The following is a 24,791-nucleotide window of genomic DNA, read 5'->3' as shown; positions in this document are numbered from 1 at the left end:
CTGCTCGTGAGTTGTGAACAATTTTCTTAGCAATTATTTTATTAAGAAAGCATCCAATTTTTTAATTTCTTCTTATTTCATAGCAATAAATAAAAATATATTATTCAGTTTCAAGTTAATGTTAAAACTTTATCAGAAAGATTATATTGAATTAGATTAGGTTGAGATCAGATTTCAGTTCATTTTAAACATATTTAAATAAACATAAACAATATCACTTAAAATTATTGTTTAAAAAATTGTTGACTCTAAAAATAGTTGGTTATTTTAACGTAACCTAGACATAACTAACCTTTTTGGCAAAATTTCATTATTAAGTGAATTAAACATTAAATTTACAAAAGTTGTCCTTATTTCTTAAAATAAGGTTGTAGTCAAATATCCAAAATTAACGTTACTAGAACTATATATATAATTAAAATTTTCTTAATTCTGTAATAGCATACTAGTATTGTTTGTAACTTTTGTAAAAGTTACTAATATATAGTAATAAATATTGGTTTATTTCATATAGTTGTCTAAAAATGTTTGCAGGAAATTGTTTAAGCAATTGTTAGGTTAAACTCATCGCTACTTCATTTAAGATTGCTATGTAGTAGTAATGGAGTAGTGGTGGTAGTGTTTGTAGTAAGGCGAGCGTACTCACGTCGAACGTTAGTGAAGTGGATAGTAGAGTTTCCTGTATTAATGTCACTTTTAAATTCAATACATAGTACAATCTGTAAGGCTAAATTCTGCGTTCGCTCATAATGAAAGATGATGATGGATTTCCCTTTACTTAAAAAAAAAAAAGAAGTTCTGCACTAATCGTTGCGATGATATCTTTCATTATCTGTAATTTGAATCGTGTTAATAAAAGAATTCACTGAGCAAGATGTGAATCGGAGCGGGACGTATTATCCTGAAGTAGACTATACGTTGTAAATATTATTTAAGGTAGATGCTCCACTATCCAAAGGATTTAATTATGAATTTCATACATCTTGTTGCATGAAATAAATGTAAAACATAATTGATTCGTCAAATAATGCACATCTTTAATGGATATTTTAATGAGCAGTTCTCGTACAGAAATTTAGGAAATGAACAAGTTTCAAGCGTGTGTTCTGTCCTTATATGTGGAAACGAATAATATATTCAAGTATTTGTATAAATGAATTAACTTCTAAGAAAGTAATTTTATAATAAGAAGATACTGATGCTGAAAATCATTTAATCCCTATTTCTCCTGTTGCAGGTAAAGAATTTCATCTCCAAATTTCAAGTGGCCCATGGCAATTCTTCATCCAAAGAACAATGAAAACTCATTTATTATACTTATTAATAAGAGAAATTGTATTATTTTGTTAGATTATATTGCATTATTATACAAATAACAATATATTACCTTTATATCATTCTGTACAGTTTGAATTACGTTTAATAAGTTGAAAAATACAAGAAAATCAGTGTTTTTTTAATTTAAAAACTGTCAAAAAATTTTCTTTCCTAGTTAGAAAACATCCTCGCCCAAAAATGACGTTAAATTCCGTGAATAAATGTACGAGGAAATAAAAAAATAGCAGTAAAATTTTTATTCCGAAAAATGATGTCATATTCCAAAAATTGCCGAACTCGTGCCACCTCCTATGATGTTATGTTCTCCTGATACAAAACCGAGATGCTGGGAAAATTTTTTGCGAATTGCTTTGATTTTCGACTTGTAATATTTTGACTTCATCTCTACAACTTTTGTTTAAATTTTTGGTTTATAGAACTTATTATTTATATGGTGATAATTTTGATAAATAAAAATGTTTGTTTAAATATATAAATTGTTATTCATTATTTCTAAATAGTCTAAAATTTAATTTAATACAGATAGTAATCGTATATAATGATTGTTTATAATAATTTATTTGCACTATAATCTAATATGTAATATAATATAATAAATAATAATATAATATAATAATATAACAATGAACATGTATTATTATTTAAATAATGTAGCATTGATTGTTGATTGTAGATTATTGAAGATGTTGTAAAATTGATGTTCCTGTAACATAGAGAAACAAATATTAATTTTAATAGAGAAAACTAAAAATATGATTTATATAAAATTAAATTAAAATTGAATGGTATTATAGTTAATAAATGTACTTCAAATTATTTAAAATATGTATGCTATTGTTTCATATCTACTTCATTTTATTTATTATAATTTGGATAAATATTATTTATTTATGAATAACTATAATATTAATATATGTGAATACGTATTTGTTTGTAAAAGATGAAGTTCAATTTTTTATATCATTTATTACTAGTTTCTAAATGTAGAAAATAAGGAGGAACGAAATTTGCGGAATTTTTACATTCTAAAAGAATACCATTTTTTCAAACTTTGTGGAAACCTATTTGGTTTAATTCTGTTGGCGATCTATAGTTAACGTGAGGTTAAAAACTAACCTGCAATTAATATTTGATAGAAATGGTGAATTACATATTTAAGTAGGATAAAGTTACATAAAATTTAGAAAATGTTGTGTTACAATGGAAAGCTTAGCTTTTTTTGTTTTATCGCCGCTAGCTTAATCGCAATCCTACCAGAAGTATTGTTAAGGTTAGAATTCAATGTTTTTCAAGAATATTTTAACAACATTTGGTTTACGCATTTATTTCAATATGGATTCTTAAATATACTTGTACTTCTTGCGTTTCGCGACTTTGCTTATCAGGTATTTTAAATATATTACTATTATAATGATTCATTTATGTGAATTATTATGAAGACATCAACTTATTTTATGAATACTTACATTTAACAGGTTGCTGTAAGGGCAGTTCTCTTAGGATATGCCTTTGGTATTGGGATTATTGTGTCCTTTGTTGCACCATCTTCATGGCAAATGTTCGGAGTGTATATCACTATAATGGCAATATTCCATTACACAGAATTCCTAAGCATAGCTTGGATAAATCCTTCTACTCTTTCTATCGACAGTTTCATTCTAAATCACAGCATAGCTTATGGAGTGGCAGCATGTTCTAGCTGGATAGAATTTGTCATAGAAAGGCATTATTATTCTCCAATGAAAGAATCTTCTTTTATATCATACTTTGGACTTGTACTATGCATTTGCGGGGAAGTTTTGAGGAAATTGGCAATGTTTACTGCCAAGCATAATTTTAATCATATTGTGCAGAGTGAAAAGATGGATAGTCACGAATTGATTACGTATGGAGTTTACAGAATTTGCAGGCATCCTAGTTATGTAGGCTGGTTTTATTGGTCTATAGGAACGCAGGTAATAATCTTTCATATTAAATATGTATAATATTTTACTGAAGTGTAGACAAGTGTTATATTTGTCTTTGTAGCTAATACTCCAGAATCCAGTTTGTTTCCTTGCATACACCGGAGTATCTTGGAAGTTCTTCCACGACCGCATTTTAATCGAAGAGATTACTCTGCTTAATTTCTTTGGGCAGGATTATGTAGAATACCAGAAGAAAGTTAGTACAGGATTACCATATATATCTGGTTACAAGCTGAATTTATAGCAGCCAGTATGTGTCTGAAACACTCTAATTGTATCAATTCCTCAGGTTTAATCTTAACATTATTTGTACTGACTATGTTTTTTATTGTACCTCAAGCAACAATGCAATAATCAAGGGAGGTTTTTTTAACAAAATTATATTTATTGTCTCATTTCATTTTGAAGAATTATTCATATAACAATAGACTACACTTTCATTATATGGTTACTTTCAGTTGGTAGATTATACACTTCCTTTTTATATTTATGCTTATTACATATGTGTGTGTATATATATATGCATATATATTTATTTTATATATATATATATATATATGTACGAAATGTAAAATAATAAATATAATGCTGTAGCTAACATTTGCATTGACATTCAGAAAGCATTCGTTCGATGTTGGATAATAAGAAAGTTTTAGAGATTTCAGCAATGTACTTACAATATCGTTAAGTCTGTACATAATCATTTACAATATTTTAGTATCGACAAAGCTTTTTGATATACTGATGTTAATTATCGATCTTGCCTTGATGATTTATGGCCTATATATTTTTTATTATTGTGAAACCAAAGAATGAATTTAGATTATGAGAATTTTATTGAGAGAATATGCAGTATTATTTATAGATAGAAAAAAGAAAAATGAAAAAGAATTGAATTATCGTTGTGCATTAGACTTGAGTCACACAAGATTTATATTATCGTATTTTGTTTGTCATACAAATCTAGAAAATGCCCATGATCGTTACTACTTTCCACGTGAGAGAATATGCATTTGTTAATTGACAATTTAATAGGCAAATGCGCTAACAAACGGAAATAAATGACAATGTATCGTTGTAATAATTCATGAATAAATAAATAACAGTAATCTGTAAATGTATCCTTTGTCGAATCTTTCATTTAATCCTTACCTATTCGTTTTTTTATGCAATATTTCCTCTGAGAAATAGCGGTTATACAGAATGTAAGAAAACGCTAAGGTTTGAGAGACTAATTATAATTATTTACACACGTCCGTCGCATTTTCATTGAATACAAATCTCCTTAGAACTAGCAACATATTTTACTAGCACCGTATCTTAACTATGCAAATACTTGTAAGTAACTTTCCTTTGTTAGTATCACATAATGAAATTTAAAGTGTTTTAATAAAAAGAAAGGAAAACAAATTTGTATAGAAGTCATAGAACAATCAATAATAGGGCCTATCATTGGTCCAGATAACTGTTGGAATAAAAATTTTACTTTGTAATACAACTTATTTCTTATGTTTTTCTATATGTCGAAGATAAACATTCTCAATTCAGTGAGAATTTGTTGTAACGTTACAACTAGAATTATGAACTAATGGAGCCATTTTTAGTGTTTGCTTAGCTAAAGATTAGAGGTTGTCTATGGGAAGTTAACAACTCAGACAATGGCAGTGAAAACTTATGCGTGACGTAATATAATATTATTGTATCCATTCGCAGTCGCCTCAACGTTCATTCTTTGAACGTGGCAGTCAATTGGAAAAAAAGCATTGTCAGATAAAAAAAAAAAAAAAGAAAATAGAAAAGGGAATAGGATTGGCTAATATGAGGAAAGAATCTATCGTACTTTATAAAAACAAAGAACTGTATAAAATGTAGTTAATTCGGTTATAAAATGTTGTCAGAAACATATTCTGTACACGTACAGATATAAAACTGCTTATACATATATCATTTGCCGCGGTAGGCTTTATAAACTGAATAATATAATTGTCCCTTCACTTAAATAAACCACTTCCATATCTTTCCAAGGTCGCCTCTTGTTGGAAGTCTATCGTCCAAATAACTATAAAACAAAAAGAAATAAAGAGAAAAAAGGGTTATTAAAACATTAATAATTCTTACTTGTTAAAATGTTAATAATTTACCTTGTCCCCAATGTTAACGAAGCGTTAAACAATTTACAAATTGGATTAATTCCATAAGTTACCAGAGAATACGTGTTTCTTCATTATTAAATCATTGTTGAAAGGACACGTATTCACTTAAAAAAGACCTAATCCAATTAAACAACACTTAACTCAATATACATTTCATCGCGTTTATAGTGTCTATGCATAATACTGTGAAAAGCACGCTCTGCTCTCGGATATCCATGGTGAAAGCGAGCAGATTTTGAAGTAGGATTAACAATGAGTAATTTTTGATACTGTACGCAGCTAAATTTGCCGCTGGTTTAGGGTGGATTATATTGACAGGAGGCGGAGGAACAAACGCGTCGAAGATGTCCGTATCCGCGTTGGTAAATACTAAGGAAGAGGGTATCCATCTTGCTCTAAGCAGCATGAAAGATTAACAGAACATTTTATACAGTTTCCATGTTGTTTTCTTAACAGAAAATTATTTTTTCATTTACCTAGTGCATGGTGAAACGTTCTTTCCCCTTATAGATTTTTCTCCAATGTCTATGGCCCCAGAATCTTGCACCTCCATGGTATAAATGCAACCAGAAAATCCTTCTTGATATTTTCCATAAGTCATAGCATAGTCTGGCACTCCACCTAAGTACACGCTGCCTCTAGCATTCAAATCTTGCTGTGTTCCATAGCTAGCACTACTCTCCATATGTTCTCCATTTAATTCTATGCTTCCATCACTTCCCTGGCGCTTTAAGATTATTCTGTGTCGTTCTCCATCATCTACCTTCTGTGCAGTGACACGAATCACTACTGGTCCTGTACCCAAGTTGTATTGATACTCTACATAACTGAAAATAGCAGATTAAATAAAATATTTATTCTAAAAACTGGAATAGAATACTTATTGCTCGCAAATGAATTCATAAATTATTGTGTTTAATTAAAAAAAACGTTGTTAATTACCCATCAACCACAGCAAGAGCCATGTAGTGATCAAGATTAAGATCATTTGGTGTCTGCCCATGCCACATGATCAGTCCTTTGGTCTTGTTCGTTGAAATTTCAAAACCTAACACTTCACGTTCTTCTTCATGGGTCATTACAGACTTATCTAACTCTAACCAGCCATCTCCTCTGAATGCAACATCGTAAGTTACCTCCGCCACTGAAAATCAAAGAGAAATTGATAAGATTGTAAAATAAATGTTTGTATTTAATACTAAAATTGATTCTCTGAAATACTTACACTTTTCACAATTCTGTCCATTGTAGCCTAACCGACAATCGCATTTGTAGGACCCATGGAGGTCTGTACAGGTGCCTCCATTTCTACAGGGAAGCAACAGTTCGCATTGCTTCAAAATGTTCTCACAGTTTCTTCCCACGTAGCCGTATTCACAGGTGCATGAATAGTCGTACGAATCAGTATTCTGACACATTCCATGAATGCAAGGATTGGAGGCACATGGATCATAGGGAGTCGTAGTGGATGGTGGAGTAGTGATTACAGTAGTCAACTTGGTTTGATTAGGATGTAGAATATTGCAGTCATCTATGTTTACTGAATCCAAGGCTGACTTTAGTATGTCTACATTCATCGAAGACACTCCGAGCTGAGAATATAATAGAATATGTTTTATTTGGATAATTCTATCAAGAGTCTTCTGAAAAAGTTTATGGTGAGCTTACATCACTGATGCAACCACGAAAAGTACTATCTACGCCGGCATTTCTGTTCACTATAATTCTTCTGCGATCAACGCCTCCAATATAGAGTAGTGTATTAAGCGTCATAGTGCGAGCAGTCCCGGGAGACTTGCCTCCTATTGTAGGTTCTCCATTTATAGTCAAATTCCCTTCCTTGAAGTCCCTGTTGATGGAGACATGCGTCCATACACCAGGTTGAAGAACATGGTTTGATCTAATGATCGCCAGGCCAGAACCAATGTCGTATCGAAACTCGACACGTTCATCCTTGACTACCAACGCAACGAAGTCTCCAAGTCCCTCTTCACTTTGAGCACAATACATCAGTATGCCATCTTGATTGTCCAGAGGATTGAAGTTCATTGCTACTTTCAATCTGTAATAACATTGGAAATATTAAAGTCACTGTCCTGATTTAACATTAGATGTAGAAATTAGTTCCTGTTAGTGGGAGAAAATATTAGAATTAGTAAGAGAAAATACATTGGAGGGACACACAATTTTCCTTTTAGAACGTGACTTACCTCTTCGATGTTCATAAACTACTACGAAGGCAGGTAATCAGCAAAATGACAAAAATCCTGTTAAATCAATTTTTATTTGCATCTCAAGACATATATTTATACTTATAGCATCACTCGAAGCCCGTCGAAATACATATAAACGGTCATTCTGGCCCTAGAAACACACCACTTATGGCACATACATCAAACAGGTTCTTACAAAATAAGTACAAACATCTTAAGATGTGCCTGATATTAAGTGTGTGTGTGAATGTGTTGAGTGTGTGCTTAGTACACAAATCGCGTATAATGCCACAACACAATAATGCCAATAATAAGCTCTTGATACTACTGTAAAGTGCCTTTCTTGTTTGGTAGTGATCTTATTAATGGTTTACTTTAAACAATAATTAAAATAACTAACACAATGCGTTAAAATGTATTATTCAAGAAGCTGTACAAAAAACCCTTTATGGTCCAAGATCCAACGAATCGAATGGCATCTTAATAAAAAGAGAGCTCTATCGACAAGAATTGTTTCTGAAATAATGTTGCTATGAAAATAATTACTTGGACCTATAAAAGGTTGTTATATGAAAAGTATAACATAAGTATATTAATTGATACTCTAATATTACAGCACCATGAGGTTCATTCCAAGGAACTACTCACTATACAGGCTTCAACATAATCATCTATGACACGTATGAGGCAGACACAAAAAAAATCTAATTGTAAATAAAATTCTCATAAAAAAAATATATATAATACACATATAATATATAATATGCTGACTAACTATAAATAGCAGTTACAGAAGAATCGATTCGTTCTCTACAAACATTTAATAGTTATAAATGACTTTTCCTTCGTTTCTTTTTTCTTTTTTTATCGTTATGTGCATTGAAAGGGTTTGGTTGTGAAAAAAAGGACTAATGTTTCGTGTGGTGCAGCTTATTGTGGTGATGTGGCCTTGATCGTGGATTTCTAACTTGTGCGTTGCGTGCTCGTAATCGATCGTATCTTTTGGTTGGGTTCATTCTCGGCCTGAAAATCATTGTTCCAATTAAGATCAGGGATTTCTTTTTATTGGGGGCAAGTTAAAGTGAGCCTGAGGATCCTTTAGAGAGTCTTTGTATCCATCGATTAACATTTAAACATACATATAATAAATTGTTTAACATGAAACTCTAAAGTGAAAACTTTCTAATTGTTTACTGACAAATATAAAAAATAAGGGACATATGCAACAGAAAATTGGGCTAACTTTTCTAATCATGCATCATGCACTGTCCACATACTTACCGCCTAAGAGCTTTAGGTGTATCATGTGCTATATAGGATTTATCGTCATGGAAGGCTGGTTCATAGACCTTCATCGTATTCTCGCAACGAGCACCGGTTGTTCCGTAAGGACAATAGCATTCGAAGCCCGTTTCTTTGTTTATGCAATCGCCTTCACCACATGCACCTATAATTACAGACAATTACAATTGTACAGATATAAAAACAAAAGACAAAAATGAAAAAATAAAAAGTAATTAAAACATATTTTTACCTGGATAACAAGGCTGGCCAACATAGTCACAGTGCTTGCCACTGTAGTCAGCACGACACAGACAAATGTATCCATTCTTTGTAGCAGCTTCTTGACATACACCACCATTGTTACAAGGATTTTCAGCACAAGTTTCACAGTTAGTGATCCCAAAGCTATCTGTCTGATCACCAATCAGGTCAATTTCCTTTTCTCCAATTACCAATCTACTGATACAGCCAACGAAACCACTGTTGATCTCTGCATACTTGGTAATTATGGTACTACTGGGGACTCCACCCACAAACAATAATGATTTCATATCCAATCCTTGTTTCCTGCCATCTGCGATACCTTTGTAAGGGCCTTCACCATCGACTAACATGGTTCCCTCCTTTCTGTGACGCTGGAGTTTTATAGTATGCCACTCTCCAAGTGTTATAGGTTTTTCTGCCCGAATCATAGTTGGTCCAGAACCAAGATCAAAGCTACCATAGGAAAATTCTTATTATAAATGCAATTAAAGAAACAGAACCCACACAAAAATTTGTTTCGCATTTAAAATATTACAACTAGATATGTTATGTGTCTTTGTATATCATGCACATTCTATACATTATTGCAGTTTAATTGCATATTAGTGATATGTTCAAGTTATTTTTAAGTTAGTTATCGATAATTACCTAAATTGTGGGTAGCCTCTAACCAGTGACAACATAATAAAGTCTCCATTTCCACGGTTGGATTCATCATTGTACAGGATTATACCATCATAGCTCTGTGGCTTGAATGAGATCTCTATGTTAAATTTCAGATAGGAGTCAGCTAGTGGAGGTAAAGCGATGAAACTTTGAGGTGCCTGACTGAAGTATGGAACTACTCCAGTTACGACAAGCATAGTCGGTATTTCTATATTTTCATGGTCGTTGTTCACAGTGCAGATGTACGTGCCTGCATCCTCTGCTTTGACGTTGGTTAGCTTCAATTTGCTCTAAGAGGGAAAAAGATAATACATGAAGTCTTCTGCTATCGTTTTTAATTATGATTTTTATATTATGATTATCGTACCTCAAACACTTGCGCGTCAGGTTGCAAAATACCTCCTAGTTTGCTCCAGGAGAACGTCAGAGGTGGATCGATGCTAGGACGACAATCCATTTCTAGACTGGAGCCATAAGGAGCAAGCTTGGTTTCAATTGCTGGAGCATCGTTGTTTCCACCTAATAAAAGAATCCTCAATTGAAGATGTATATTTTTGGAGCTTTGAACTTATTGTATACTTACATTGAAGCATAATTTTGTAAGCATAAGTGTGAAATAAAGACTTTATTAGTTTACTATATTATTTAAATGATCAATAAATAAAGTATAAAGATTAGGATATTGGGAAATAAATAGAATAATAGAATAATCAAGTATGAAACTTTACCATGGACAACAAGATTGAAGTCCTGCTCAAAGGTACCATCAGGAGTGTCTGCAGTGCATCTGTACAGTCCGCTGTCACTGACAGTTACGTTAGACAATCTTAGAGTGTTTCCATGCACTTGAGCATTTTGTGGCAGAGTAGAATGGTTAGGTCTGGACCAGTAGTAACGTGGATTATGAGTTCCAGAGCATGCACAACGTATGTCAATGTTATCCCCAATGTTCACTGGATCCTGAGAGACTTCCACACTGACAGCAGGTATTGTAGTAGCTAAAATATAAACAATAGAGTTAGCAGAATGCATTGAAAGTTATTTTTAAAACGTATGAACGTGAACCCCTTTCCATTACTGCTTCCTATGACATTGAGTTTAGGATAAATCTAAAATGACAATGGATATCATTTGGATCAGGAGCAGGCTATTCTACAGAATAACGAACACATGTGGAAGATATTTAATAACCTTGCTAAGATGTTAATATCCTTTTCTATGATCACTGTGCAAAGTTTCTAATTCTCTCAACCTTTAGTACCATGAACACAACGATACAAAGTGTAAGGTAGTGACAGGATGAAGATCTATTAACAATTTCGCAGTCAAACTGTGTTCCTGATTTTTTTCTATTAGGGTAGAGATAGTTTGAGAGTAACAATAAGAAAATGTTAATCTTGTTCAACAAAAGAAGGAGAAAAGCATTAACTGTCCAATAGACATCACAAATCGGGAACACATAATTTGTTGAAACAAAACAAACCGCCTAGTTGTTGAAGATAGTGGGGAATCCACCGTTTGTTGTTGAAGTAGTGGCGGTTATCAGGATAGAAGATAGCATTCACATTGCAATAGTAATCCAACAGAAAGCATCCTTGAACGCTGCAGACGCAACTGCTTTCCCTGCACTGCATTGGGTTCACACGCGTGCAATCCGTACGCAAATTAAGTACTAATAAACAATACCGCGACAACCATAAATAAAAACTGTGTCCACCGAATCTGTATTATGACTTGCTGATGATTAATTTTGCTCAAATTGAACTGAATTGAACTCAATCCAAAATGATTCATGCTCAGGAACAATTTAATACAATCAGGTACAATACATACCCTTCTAGTTATAGTTTTTTAATCGTACGTTGTCTAATTCTATTACTTAATTTGTATCGAGAAAGATGAAAAGTATGAAAGTGAAGGAAGAACACCATGCATGATGTGATAAAAACCATGGGTTTCAACTTACGTGAGACATTTAAATTAACATAATCACTGGAAACCCCATGAGAGGTTTGGGTCTGGCAGATGTACCTTCCACTGTCTTCTAGTCTTACTCTGGGTAGGTCCAAATAATCGTCTTTGATTCTAGCATTAGGTGGCAATGGCAGTCCTTCTCTGGACCAGTGTATTGTAGCTCTATCGCTGACCATGCATCGTAAACGCACAGGTTGTCCCACATATGTGACCATGTCTCTTTCGAGATGTCTGACTTCTGTGTTCTCGTAAGGATTTTCTGAAATATATGGATTATAACAGGATTATATTTCATTTTATACTTATATATTAGAGCTCCATTTATCTGAACCCAGTGGAAGTGTTTAATAGTGCTTGATTACAAGGCCGCAAATTTGCCAGAATGTGCATTAAGCGCAAACTGGGATCTCACTCCTGTGGGACCAAATTTTATGACTTAACTTTAAAACTTATAACTATATTATGTTATGTAGAAGTACAAATGCGGTCCTGTTTGATTACACGAACTCCTCTTATATGCTCACTGGCTACGTCATTTGTCCCAAAAATGAGGTCTGATGAATGGAGTTTTATTATAGAACTATTAGGATCAGAGTCTATGGTATTACGTACGATTCACTAGAACTTCAGCAACAGCTTCAGCAGTTCCTGCTTCATTGGTAGCTTTACAAACATATTTTCCCGCGTCAGAATAAGTGATTCCATGGAACTGGAGAAGTCCTCGATGGTGTGTCACCGAATGAGGTAAGCTACGCCCTATGGCATCCCATTCTATGTTCATTGGTTCGTCACCAGTGGTACGACATTCGATTGATGGATTTTCTCCGGATCGGACTGTTTGTCTTGGTGGGATTAACACAATCCTTGGTGGAGCTGTAACAATATATAAACAAATAATTTTCAACTCTGTGACTGTTCAACTCGCACATAAGGCATTGGAAACAAAAGTGGACTAAACTTAATCAATCATACAAAAGTAGGAGAATTCATTAAATTAAATTAAAAAAATTAAACTAAATTAAATCGAGATATTATGTCACATAAAATAATAAGATCAATTGTTGCATTAAGTATTTTATACTCATGTCTATGGTAAACAAAGAATTATTCAATTTGCTGAATACTGGACTTAGCCCACTTCTGTTCTCATATTATGTAAGCAAGACAAAGCTCGATCGAAGATCTTACATAATACTTCAAGGACAGATGTGGCTCTGAAGAGAACATTTCCAGTTAGGTCTCTCCCAGTGCAAACGTACTCTCCTGCAGCGCTTTTATCCACGACAGGGATGATCAGTACACCATTGTCAACGGAATTACCAGCTGGCAGAGGTCTATCGTCCGCCCTTCTCCAATCCAGATAAATTCTGTGTCCATCGGAATCCTGCACATGGCAACGCATTTCCACCTTGCCGCCATCGGGGATCCTGAGGTAGTCTGTTCGTATAGCGTTATCATTTCCGTCCTACAACGAATATTTCAATGTTTTATTAATACTCACCATATTCTTAAGCTATGGTTACAGTAGATACGTGTTCTGACAAATGAACGATTTCAAGTGGTAAGTATTTAAATATTTTTGTGAGCTATTGTAAAAATACCATAACAAGGAACACGTACAATTACAGAACAATTATAGGAACACGTACATTTATATCCTCTACTCTGATATAGACTCGTTCCTCAGTAGTTCCTACTCTGCTACTTGCATGGCAGATGTATGAACCTTCGTCACTCGAAGAAGCGGAGTGTATTTCATAAACGGCCTGATGAGGGGCTGCCAATTCATTGGTTGTACTATTGCAGAAAAATCCAGCGGTTACCTTTGGTTTTTACTTTCTACTATTATTATTAGACTGCGAGTATTTATGCAAATTCATATTTTCATGAACGCAACTAAAGGAGTATGCTGTAGTTTCATCTATAAAATATTATACCTAGTACTGTTCTTTGTACTTTTACTTCATGTTTACCTCATATAGTATGTCAGAAAAGTAATGAGATTGATGTCGTTTCTCGGGAACTGATAATTTTATGGTGTTGTATAGTTTCTCAAGAATATTTTAGAGGGAATAAAGTTCATATTGGGGTACTTGCAGATATATATTTTCATAGTAACAGTCCGATTACTTTCTTGACACACTTTGTAACGAAATACATAATACGCATAATGATTTTTAGAATTCTTGATAGATAAAATTATTTTCTACCAAGGTTCCTATAACTTTCTACCTTTTTAATTATGTTCTGATATGAAGTTACATAAAAATCAGCAGTCTAATTCTAAAATTTTCCTTTTAAAAAGTAACTTACAGTGATACTACGTTCGGATGTCTACTCCAAGTAACTGAAGGTTCTGGAAATCCATTTGCACTGCATAGTAGTCGTACCCTATCCCCAGGTCTCACGTGCAGCATTCCAGATTGGGGCGATATACTGATGACAGGCATGGATTGAACTTCTATGTATGCCATGGCTGAATTCGTTCCAGCGGGGTTGATAGCGGTACAGACGTACGATCCACCATCGCTGACTGTGATGTTGGTTAGTCTCAGAACGCCACCAGGAAGTTGTTTAATATTATGAGGAAATGGTCGACCAGATTCGTGAGACCAATGTAACTCTGGCATGGGGATTCCAGTAGCTCGACATTGGAGATCCGTGGATCCATCCAGAGTAACTGGAGGAACATTCTTGGGATAGATCTCTACCAATGGAGGTTCCCTGCCTGTTTAAACAAGTCCAAACAGTGAAATAAAAGTTGTTCCTAAACGATTCTTAAGCTTGTGTGTGAATAGATTATACAATTAGTAAATTTTAATTTTAATTCTAATTTATTCATCTATGAGTCAAAGGTCATTATACAAAGATATATACATACAAAAATTTACTAAAGCAGTGATATGTGGTAGGGAACAGAAAATTTAATATTTACTCACGTTCGACCTCGATCATGGCGCTAGCTTCGTGAGTTCCACTTGGTCCAGTGACTCGACACACGTATATACCCCTGTCAGCAATTTGGATGTCGACAATTCTCAAAGTGTCTCCTACTTGTCGTACATTAGAGCTTAGCGGTTGAAGATACTTGCTCCACGTCATATGTTCACCGGGTTCTCTGCTTGTTAGACACCTTATTTCAGCTATGTTGCCTTGAGGAACGGTCTGTTTCTCAGGCGTCACCTTGACAAACGGCGCTGGTGTTCTAGATGTTACTGTTATGTTGATGGTGCTGTTAGTCACTCCTATGTAGCTGGTCGACGTACAGACGTAGATACCGGAGTCATAAGGAGTAGGATTTACAATTGTTAAGACACCATCACGTTGGCTGGCTGTGTGAGGTAGTGGGTTCCTTTCTCTAGACCAGGTGAGATTCGTTATTAAAGATGTCACGCACGTTATCACGATCGTTTCTCCAGGTTGGCCGAACCATTGTGACGGGGTGATGGTTGGTGGTGTTATGGGTTGAATGGATTTTCCTATAGACAGAATGATTATCCTGTAACGACTATTTTCTTTATAGCATAATATTAAAACTGTCAATGAAAATGTATTTGCTGACTTTTGTTAATTTCATAATTTTAATATCATTCTACAATTAAAGATTGTTAGATGCAAAACCACAAATCTCTTGAAAACAGCTTACAAGGTAACAAAGATTTGTAAAAATCAAAGGTACAATTATTAAAGAAAGCAATGTTTAAATATCTTCAATATTTGAATATTATGACAAGCAATATTTTCAAAACTATTTGTAACTTTTTCTCCTGTAGTTTTCATATTCGACAATTTATTAATAATAAACTGGCTTGATTTTGGCTTCAATTTATTTCTTATAAATATTCTTCTTGAATATTCTTCTTGAATATTCTTATTATATCAAAGCAATGATGGAATGACGGTCAACGGTACCTTCAACATGAAGAATGACAGTTCTCTCGTCCACGCCAACGTTATTCCTCGCCACGCATTTATATTCGGCGGCATCGTACTTCGAAGCAGATCTCAGGAGCAAAATTCCATTGTTGACCACTATACCCGGGCTCATGGGACCATAGACACGAATCCATTCGACTCGTGGCGGGGGATTCCCAGTTGCCTCGCACCGGAATTCCGCTGGTTCTCCTTCCATTACTTGTAAAGATGATGGCTCGACGATAACCCTTGGTGGAACTAGATTTGAGTGTTTAAATAGGAAAATAAAATTATCCGAATGAAATCAAGATAATTAATGTATTGTGTTAATGTCGTTCTGATTAATTGACTGTTGCCTTATCTGGCATCTTCTCACTTTTCAAAATGTGGAATATTGGTAGTTTTATCATTATTTTATTTATTATGTATCATCTGCCAAATTAGACCTAAGTATAGACGCAGATAGAACATTTTATTGTAGCATTGTATGTTGCTGTAACACGTTGCAGCATTGTATATGTAGTTAAGTTATTACTACTGGTATTTAAGCTAAGATTCGTGTACCTGGAATGTCCAGCAAACTTCGCGGGAAAGCTGCGTCCGGGTGAATTATACGATACTTAATAATATTAATAAAATATGTACGAAGATGAATATTACTTAGTGATCAAATTCTCTTTATGTTACCTCCAACAGTGAGAGTGACGTTCTTGTAACCAATATGCACTCCATCGCTGATTTGACAAATGTAAATGCCGCTATCAGACACTTTCAAGTCTCGAATGATCAATAAACCACGCTTGTCGTCTATACTTCTTCCTATTGGTAGTTCGTCACCTTCTTTTTCCCATCTGATGTGCAAAGATCCCTGTATTCCAAGAAATATTTAATACATCCACCGTACATATCTTTCCAAATAATTTATTTATTTTTCTTACATTGTCCGTTCTTTCAAAGCAATGGTACCTAACAGTGCCTCCAGCTTCAACGATCTGGAACTCGGGTTCTCTGATATAAACCACAATCTTTGGTGGATTTACGGGTGGACGACTTGTCGTGGTGGTCGATATTGTGCCTTCTGTAAGAAATACCATAAAAGTTAAAAGAAGCAAGTCTTTGGAATCCTACGATCATATAACATAGAAACATATAAATGGAAATTATGAAGAAGGACTTAATTGTTCAAATCCGACATTTTACACTCAGTTTGATACAAGAAGCCCATCAACCAAGGTGTGATCAGACCAACAATCAAAGTGGTCAAAAAGTTAGAAGATCTATGAAGTAGTCAGTAGTGAACATACGTGATTCGTAGGTGTGACTAAAGGAAACAATCATATCCAATAATGAACTAAACTAAAACACGAATGAAGATGAAACCATGATGTTCCACCCTTCCAGGGACAAACACGAATATTCCTTTAATTTGGCTCATCAAACCTGGCGTGACCGTCGTTATAACTTTGATCAGTTCCGTTCCATGATCGTCCACGATGCAGCATATTACATTGAAAGGATTCTGCTGGACATAAACGTACCAGCTCCTCCACGATCCATTAGTAGTTCTTTCAATGGGCCCTGGTGGTATACTGGACGAGGTCAGTGGCCAGCCGTCGCACGGAGTCATTGAGAAATAGATATAAAATGGATGTGGGGACTTGTAACTGCATGTGAACAGAACCCACGAATTTGCCTTTAACACGCTCGTCACTGGCGTTAGACTTACCATCAGCCCATCTAACCGATCCAAAATATTTCATTTAATACCTCCCTCATCTTAAATTGCTTTAGAGAATTTTCTTGAATCCTGACAAGCTTCCAATAAATTTGACAATAAGTACTTCGAAGTTTCTTTCATACGTACCAGTGTATTGACAATACTGGCCCACGAATCCTGGCTTGCAGTGGCACTTCACGTGGCCGGTGTGCGTCATCTCGCAGCTCTCCTCGTTGTTGTTGCAAGGACACAGGATGCAGGAGCCCAGGTAGCTGACGGATCGGTCGCTAGTGTCTCTGTAGTAACCTGTTGTGCAAGACTCGCAGGATGTTCCAACGTATCCGGTCGGGCAGCGACAAACTTCCACTTGGACAGCTCTTCTGTTGCCAGTTGGATGCTCCACGGCTGTGTCCAGGCTTATATCGCTAATGTAGGTGGCTCTCATTCCTTCGCTGTGGGTTGCACGAACCAAAATCGCCTCCAAGTTAGAGAGCACAGTCATTAGATCGGTCCTGGAGCTGACTCGAGGCCCCTCGGTGGTCAAACGTTTCCACTCTGATTCCCTGAATGGCACCGAGTAAGTCAATGGAACGTCAGGCTGGATGTCAATAGGATTCGTCCAGAATAACGTGATCCCATTTCCAATTAGGATAATATCTTGATCTTTATAACTCTGAGCCCCAGGAATGGCAGTGATATGTTGAGTCAAAGTCAGACTTCCTCCGTAGCTTTTAACCTTGTTGCCAGTGAAAATGGGCGGCAGGGACCATAACAAGCTGCGTCGTCTGCTATCCGGATAACGATATCCTATTTCGTTCGTAGCTAAGTTCAATTCGAAATCACGGTGGTCGATGATTTCCTGTCTCGTCGAATCGGTTAGAGTAAATCCGTGTTGATTGTCGTATACCCACATGGGAATCTGCTGAACGTATAAGGAACTCTCGTGACATTGATCGGTCAGTCCACTGCAGTAACACTCGCTACACCCATCCGGATTTTCTGCGGACAATCCAAACGTAGATGGACGACACCTGTTACACTGACGTCCCTCGACGTTTCGTTTACAATCGCATCTGTCACCAATGTACAAGCTGCTGCGCGAACCCATTTCGTTGCAATCAGTATGGTTTACCTCGCGACCTGTGCAATCGTAAGGAGTTCCTCGAGTCGCGTCACCCGTGTATCCTGGTTCACAGAACTCGCACAAGTCGCCAGTGGTGTGGTGAGCACAGTTCTCGCATACTCCCGTGTCAGGATTACATTGGTTGGAGTGACCATTGCAGTAGCAAGGCTCGCACGTACCCAGATAGAGACCTTCGCCACCTCTAGTATATCCAACATCGCAGTCCTCGCAAGATAGTCCCTTGTAACCCACTGGACAAGAACATTCCTCCACCTCTACGGCTCTTGCTCGACCTGTGTTGTACTTTTCAGCTGTATCCAGGGATACCAACGACAAAGCAGCTTCATCGGTGTGGGTAGTATATGTGGCTTTGATCCTAATCGCGCGAATGTCAGCCAGGGCCATTAGCAAGTGTTCTCTGTCAGCCTGTGTTCCATCGTTGCGTTGCCAATATTGTTCTAACAGGGGTACGACGAAAGTCTGAGGAGTATTTGGCTCAGGAGACTCTTTGGAGAAATACAGCAAGTTGATGTCATTGGCGCTGATCAACTCGACGTCAGCAGCGTTGTTTTTCGAGCTCTGACCACCTGGAGACGGAACATAGCGAACAGTATACTTGAGGTTGCCGCCATAGGAAGTAACTTGATCGCCAAGGAAAATGCTAGGCAACTGCCAGTAGTAAACGTCGTTGTTTCCACGATTAGGGAATTCGTTGTAGATGATCTCGCGGCTGACTGTATCCAAACGAATACCGTCTGTGATTGGTAGACTATCTGGTGTTCTAGATTCGATGAGAGAGAAGTCCCTGACAGAATTGGTAAACGAAACTCGAATCTGTAAAATAGTACCGTCTCGTGATAATCCTGTAGGTTTTTCATTAACTACAACGTAAAATATACTCACGTCGTTTCTGTACCAGTTGGAGGAGACGCATTTGTCGGTAATGCCCATGCAAAAGCAGCTGATGCAGCCAAATTGATTTTTCGATGCCAAATTGAACGTGTTCGCCTTACATTGATTGCAAGTAAGACCCGTCACGTATTGCTGAAAACCAATACGTTAATACCATATGCATCAAAATCTATCCAAAATCGTTCCAGTACTAATTCTCTTTCTTTATCCTCCTGTACTTACTTTTGAACAGAGCAGAAATATTTCCAAATTAAACGACAGCATAAACAACATTGAGCACGTCATACAAACTTATTATAACTTAAGTAAGCAAGTAATTTTCTACCCTTTCACAAACGTATACTGGATTTCTAGACCAAGAAATTTAAAGTTTAATACCTTGCATCGACACCTGCCGGTGTTAGGATCCGCGATTGTACTGAGACTACCGTCAGGGTCACAAGAAGATTCGGGAACACACATGTCTCCTGGAATAAGAGGATTTCCTCGGTATCCAACGTTGCACTGTTCGCATCTACGACCTATGTATCCTGCTGGACAATCGCAGGTCGGCTGACCATCAGATCCGAGGTGACAAGTGCGTGCAAACCTGTTTCAGAGCAAGTTTAAGCAAATAGTTGTAACATAATTCCTTAGCGGACGAATACTCGTAGTCTACTAATGGCATTGTCTTACTGATTGGATGGATTGGTGAGTGGACAAGGGCACATTTGACAAGGAATGTTCCTCGCAGGATCTCCATAATATCCCAAAGGACAACCAGGAGGCGCGGCTAAGTAACATTGACCAAGCCAAGGACCAGATTCTCGTCTTTCGTATCCTGGAGCACATTGCTCGCACGACAGGCCACTGTATCCTATATAAATATTGTGTTTCGTAATCATTCTGAACATAGATTCGAAAAATCTGACCGGTCTCAGTAAATCGAATTAATACTTACCTATAGGGCATTCACATTCCTCCACATAAGAGGCCGATCCGAGTCCAGTATTCCTTACATCAGCTGTATCCATCACTATGTTAGTGAGCCGGACATCCAAGTACGGAGAATCGTCATACTGTACTCTAACAAATAATTCTTTTGTCAACTTCGATCTGAGAATTTGCTAATAAACTAGACTGCGTGATTTTATGCATTTGTGGGAAATTTGAAAGTGCAAAAATGTACAGAATGCATATAATGCATATAGTGCAATGATATAGAAAAAAGGTCCAAAATATATTCAGTAAAGCAATTGTCTATCTAGTATTATAATAGTATGAACTTGCATAAATATTCGCAGTATTGATAACTGGTACAAACAAATGATCCAAACGCCGGTCCTCAGTCACTGGAGAGGCACAATTTAACGTCTGGGTCATCGGTTTTGAATAGATCAAACTGGTTCACATACTTGATCAAGATATTGTCCACGTTCTCCAGTGTCATCATGATATCTTCCCTGGTGGCAGGAACCTCAGCCCATCCTTGTTGCTTATACCATTCGCCATCGAAGAACCTGACAGTCTCTTCGTTATCGTAACCCGTTATTATTTGCTTTCCTTTATGCAAGAGTTGATAATTATTTCCAGTCAGAATAACCGACGGCGCGGTGTTTGGTATGCCAGTTCCATTATAGGTTACTCTGTACTTCAGATAGCCACCGTAGGATTTCAACTGATTTCCGTGATAGTTCTCAGGCATGACGAAGTAAGCAACTTCCTGTTCCTCTCTTGAATCCAGTGTCAGTTGGTTTGAATCGTACAGCTGCACTCCATCTCGACCTATACCTCTCACAGCTTGCACCTGTCTGGTGATGTCGTTCAGAATTTGAAGATCCGGTTGAGTTTTCACGCTTACGATACTGTGGCGGTCGAAAGGCGGTGGAATGTGATAAGTGAAGAGGTTGGCGCTGTGACACTGGGTAGCGACTCCGAAACAGAAGCAGGAAATGCACTCGTCTGCGCTTCTAGCTTCAGAGTTGAACGTTCCCTTGGGACAGATCTCCGGACCGGTCTTGTTCACGATCACGATGGCGTCGGGGATGGCAATTACGAAGCCAGCGCTGTTCAGTGCCTCACAGGAGTAGGCTCCTTGGTCTTCTGGTTGCATATCGGGGCAGGAGAGAGTTCCAGTTCCGTTTATCGATGTCATGTAACATTTGGGAGGAACGTGGCCCCAGTTGAGACGCCAGCTGATTTCGGGAGTGGGCACGCCAATCGCTGTGCAGGTTATCATTAAAGTTGTTCCTTGAGACACAATGATCATCGGTGGAGGTGGTTTCACTATATAAACTGGAGCTAAATAACACGAAAAAAGAAAAATGCTATTGCTTAAATCAAATTCTTTACAGATTCAGAATAGCAGTGCCCGCTTAAATTCCAACAGAACTATTTCGCCTGAATTCGAATATTCTACTGCTACCTACTACTCAGTGTCTGGAATTCAGTTTAACTAAAACTCACTGACAAAGACGATACATAGATATAGTGTGAGTAAATGAGAAATATTAAGTCTCTCTCACGTTTATTCTCATCTCTATTCTTCCTTTTGTCGAGGAGCTCGGAAGTACATACATCGCAAGTATTACAATCTGCTCTCCCAACCAACTGAAATTTAAGCGGCTACTGTATCTAGTAAAAGAATAAAGAGACAACACGTACAGCATCCTACTTCGTCGCTACCGTCTATGCAGTCCCTCTCCAAATCACAATGATAGCTTTTGGGTATACATTGATCGTGGCTGCCACAGGCAAACTCCGTGTAGCGACAGGGAGTGCCTGGTGCATTTGGAGCACAGTCCTCTTCGTCGCTGCCGTCGGCGCAGTCCTTGTCACCGTCACAGCGCCACACTTTGCTCACACACTCTGTGTTGTTGCAGCGGAACTGATTTGGTTCGCAACCGTGTGGACCTATTCGATGTAATGAATTTTCTTGTAGAACGAAGAGACCAACCTTGTATGAGTCAGACTATGAATCTTCATACATTTAAACGAGATTCGAAGATGCAAATATACAAAGAACGTGTATAAAATATTCATAAAATAGGTGAATCAAATCTCTATTTAATCAGGTTCTTGCATAAATATTCGCAGTCTGACGTCTATGAATGATGACTTACTGCAACGCATCTCGTCAGAACCATCGGTACAGTCCAGTCTGCCATTGCACACGTATGATTTGGGAATACATTCACCGTTGCTGCAGGTGGCTTCGTCGTATTGGCACGCGTGGGGTTTGTTGGTTGGTGGCGGGTCGACTGTACAGAGAACAAAAGTGATGAATCGAAATTACACTTGTTGTTGTTACAAATTTGAAGATATCACGAAAGAATAATTCCTTGTTTTAATTCTGCCAATTTATTTAAACGCAATTCTTGCTAAAAGAAGAGTAAGATTAGACGACACGAAGATCAGAGGGCTGTGGCAGAATTAAGAGGAACTTTCGGAAAAAAGGCCTATAAAACAATTGAAAGTAGGAATAATTTTTTTGAATTTCAAAACACGTACACTTTTCTACAGTGAGGTACACGCTCACTTGCTGACCAGGCGTGGACGAAGGGTAGCCAACAGCTTCGCAGATATACACTCCTGAATGTTCCAGTTGGATATTTGGTATTTCTAAACGTCCATTGACATCTCGACTTCCAGGAGGCAGAGGCAGATTATTTCCTCGTAGCCAGCGCACTTTGGCTCGAAGAAGACCTTCGTCACGGCACTGGAATACGACCTCACGACCTAATTTATAAAATAATAATGTAATATCCGAAGAGACTCCTGCCTTTCGACGTTACGTGTTACTTGTTTTGTATTAATCGTAATGTTCCCATAAGAAGCTTATGTTATGAGAAGAGTTTTTATTGTTTTTATTGTTTGGTGTGAGTGAAACAAAGAACATGTAATGATATGCGGTGTTGTTTGTGGAATTTTTCTTGGGAAACGCTTTGTCAAAAATATATATTACGCTGTAAAGTAACTGTCTTTGTTTAGATATCCTTTTCGCATGCACGTTACTATGAAATACAATTATCTGCCGTCAATTGTAAATTAAATAACACGAAACTCCTCGCAGACATAGACGATTCTGGTATTACAATTATGAATGAATAAAATGGTCCTCTTAGATGATCATCCACAATTTCAACGAGTCATTAATCACGTTCCATAAATAAAAAAAATTACGTAGCATTACTTGCGATTGCTGTCCGTAAAAATCTTACCTTGCTTCGGCGGGTCTGGCCAAGGCAAGAAAAAGATAATCAAAAATTGTATTAATCTCTTATATAGTTGATCTGCTTAATTTATAATACGTACATTTCTACGTGTAATACATAAAATACTGTGTAATACGATTATTATTCTTTTGTTGCCACTAAACTTACTTTCTTTGATCAGTTGCTCGCTTGGATAAGTCTTCAAGTTGAGACGACGAGATTCTCCATCTAGAGGAAGCAGGTGGAAAATGATCATGATAAAGTATATCAAATAATAAATATTAAACTTAGAATTAGTTACATACAGCAATTTTCTTCGTCGGATCTGTCCCTGCATTCTGGCACCCCATTGCAGAGAGAGGACTGAGGAACACAATCTTTGTCTCTGGTGCACGCAATATAGCCGTGTGGGCAACTGCTAGACCCTAGGAGAACGTTGTGATCTAATAAAAAATTCGTGCAAGAATATTAATGTAAAATACCTTCTATAATATTCTAGAAACGTTAATAATTGGGAAGAATATAAAAAGGTGTTGATACCAGAGAGATGGTACAGCATAAGACTATGCTATAGAATGAGAACGATATGGTATAATCGTAAATTTAACTCAGAAGAGACCATTCGTTAATGCAATCGTATCCAGGACCATAGTTTAGATTCGTTGAATCTTGGATTGTGAAAATGATTTTCAAATTAACATTCAAAGCAAGCTTATACGATATTAAATCGCTTATTACTTTATGCTCGATGGTAAGTGTGTTGCTGAAGTTTTGAAGAAAAGTCTTTCGAAGGAACGGTTAATGGCAGAAAATATTGCTCGCTCCTGAAAGGAACTTGAGGGCCTTGCCTCTTCAACTTTACATTTTATATCTTGGCACTCCAGATATATAAACTTTAGCTCATCGGTAATTTTACGAGTGTACTATATCGTTTCCACCTAGTTTGCTCACTCCACTCCGATTTGTAGACGTAGACGATCGATTAGTGGCTATTTTTGGCCAATAAGGAATATAAAGGAGCCCTATTTTTAAGACTGTGTCGAAGGAATATGGTAAACCGCACTTGCATTGT

General features: G+C 36.6%; 2 protein-coding genes and 1 long non-coding RNA gene across 27 annotated transcripts in view; 2 read left to right on the top strand and 1 right to left on the bottom strand.

Moving 5' to 3' along the window:
• Positions 1-621: 621 nt before the first annotated feature.
• LOC139995364 (uncharacterized) lies at positions 622-1,445 on the top strand. The gene is made up of 2 exons (XR_011801958.1): positions 622-936; positions 1,238-1,445. It is a non-coding gene; the product is annotated as an uncharacterized lncRNA (long non-coding RNA).
• Positions 1,446-2,233: 788 nt separating this feature from the next.
• Positions 2,234-4,426, top strand: Ste14 (isoprenylcysteine carboxylmethyltransferase ste14). Its single transcript, XM_072018777.1, has 3 exons — positions 2,234-2,723; positions 2,814-3,293; positions 3,367-4,426. Exons 1-3 carry the CDS (start codon positions 2,526-2,528, stop codon positions 3,547-3,549), a joined length of 861 nt encoding a protein of 286 aa, XP_071874878.1. The 5' UTR covers positions 2,234-2,525; the 3' UTR covers positions 3,550-4,426.
• Positions 4,427-4,522: 96 nt separating this feature from the next.
• Trol (terribly reduced optic lobes) overlaps positions 4,523-24,791 on the bottom strand; it is a 188,264-nt gene continuing 167,995 nt past the window's right edge. For 21 of the 25 annotated variants that reach the window (XM_072018724.1, XM_072018723.1, XM_072018729.1 and 18 more), the window contains 29 exons: positions 24,025-24,162; positions 23,888-23,947; positions 23,726-23,740; positions 23,016-23,243; positions 22,628-22,765; positions 22,170-22,418; positions 20,921-21,806; positions 20,467-20,591; positions 20,202-20,382; positions 19,905-20,115; positions 19,518-19,658; positions 17,639-19,448; positions 17,215-17,511; positions 16,713-16,852; positions 16,462-16,642; positions 15,772-16,032; positions 14,799-15,338; positions 14,173-14,587; positions 13,509-13,656; positions 13,048-13,324; positions 12,472-12,732; positions 11,852-12,118; positions 11,369-11,557; positions 10,614-10,883; positions 10,253-10,404; positions 9,868-10,175; positions 9,206-9,672; positions 8,953-9,118; positions 7,724-8,694 (listed from right to left, as the gene is read on the bottom strand). In XM_072018724.1, coding sequence (XP_071874825.1) covers positions 8,580-8,694; positions 8,953-9,118; positions 9,206-9,672; positions 9,868-10,175; positions 10,253-10,404; positions 10,614-10,883; positions 11,369-11,557; positions 11,852-12,118; positions 12,472-12,732; positions 13,048-13,324; positions 13,509-13,656; positions 14,173-14,587; positions 14,799-15,338; positions 15,772-16,032; positions 16,462-16,642; positions 16,713-16,852; positions 17,215-17,511; positions 17,639-19,448; positions 19,518-19,658; positions 19,905-20,115; positions 20,202-20,382; positions 20,467-20,591; positions 20,921-21,806; positions 22,170-22,418; positions 22,628-22,765; positions 23,016-23,243; positions 23,726-23,740; positions 23,888-23,947; positions 24,025-24,162 — 8,636 coding nt within the window. In that variant the 3' untranslated portion in view covers positions 7,724-8,579. Of the gene's footprint in view, positions 5,854-5,934; positions 6,286-6,400; positions 6,603-6,683; positions 7,051-7,126; positions 7,521-7,723; positions 8,695-8,952; positions 9,119-9,205; positions 9,673-9,867; positions 10,176-10,252; positions 10,405-10,613; positions 10,884-11,368; positions 11,558-11,851; positions 12,119-12,471; positions 12,733-13,047; positions 13,325-13,508; positions 13,657-14,172; positions 14,588-14,798; positions 15,339-15,771; positions 16,033-16,461; positions 16,643-16,712; positions 16,853-17,214; positions 17,512-17,638; positions 19,449-19,517; positions 19,659-19,904; positions 20,116-20,201; positions 20,383-20,466; positions 20,592-20,920; positions 21,807-22,169; positions 22,419-22,627; positions 22,766-23,015; positions 23,244-23,725; positions 23,741-23,887; positions 23,948-24,024; positions 24,163-24,791 lie in introns of those variants that run through there. The other 4 variants (XM_072018746.1, XM_072018726.1, XM_072018733.1 and 1 more) reach the window with 4 other exon arrangements.

Source organism: Bombus fervidus, chromosome 15 (assembly GCF_041682495.2).
Source record: "Bombus fervidus isolate BK054 chromosome 15, iyBomFerv1, whole genome shotgun sequence".
NCBI lineage: Eukaryota > Metazoa > Arthropoda > Insecta > Hymenoptera > Apidae > Bombus > Bombus fervidus.
Note: the sequence above shows the minus strand (reverse complement) of the source record. Positions and strands in the feature narration are given on the sequence as shown.

Coding starts and splice junctions, on each gene's coding strand:
- Ste14 (XM_072018777.1), top strand. CDS start 2,526: ATGTTGTGTTACAATGGAAAGCTTAGCTTTTTTTGTTTTATCGCCGCT. Junction 2,724..2,813: donor TTCGCGACTTTGCTTATCAG/GTATTTTAAATA, acceptor TACATTTAACAG/GTTGCTGTAAGGGCAGTTCT. Junction 3,294..3,366: donor ATTGGTCTATAGGAACGCAG/GTAATAATCTTT, acceptor TTGTCTTTGTAG/CTAATACTCCAGAATCCAGT.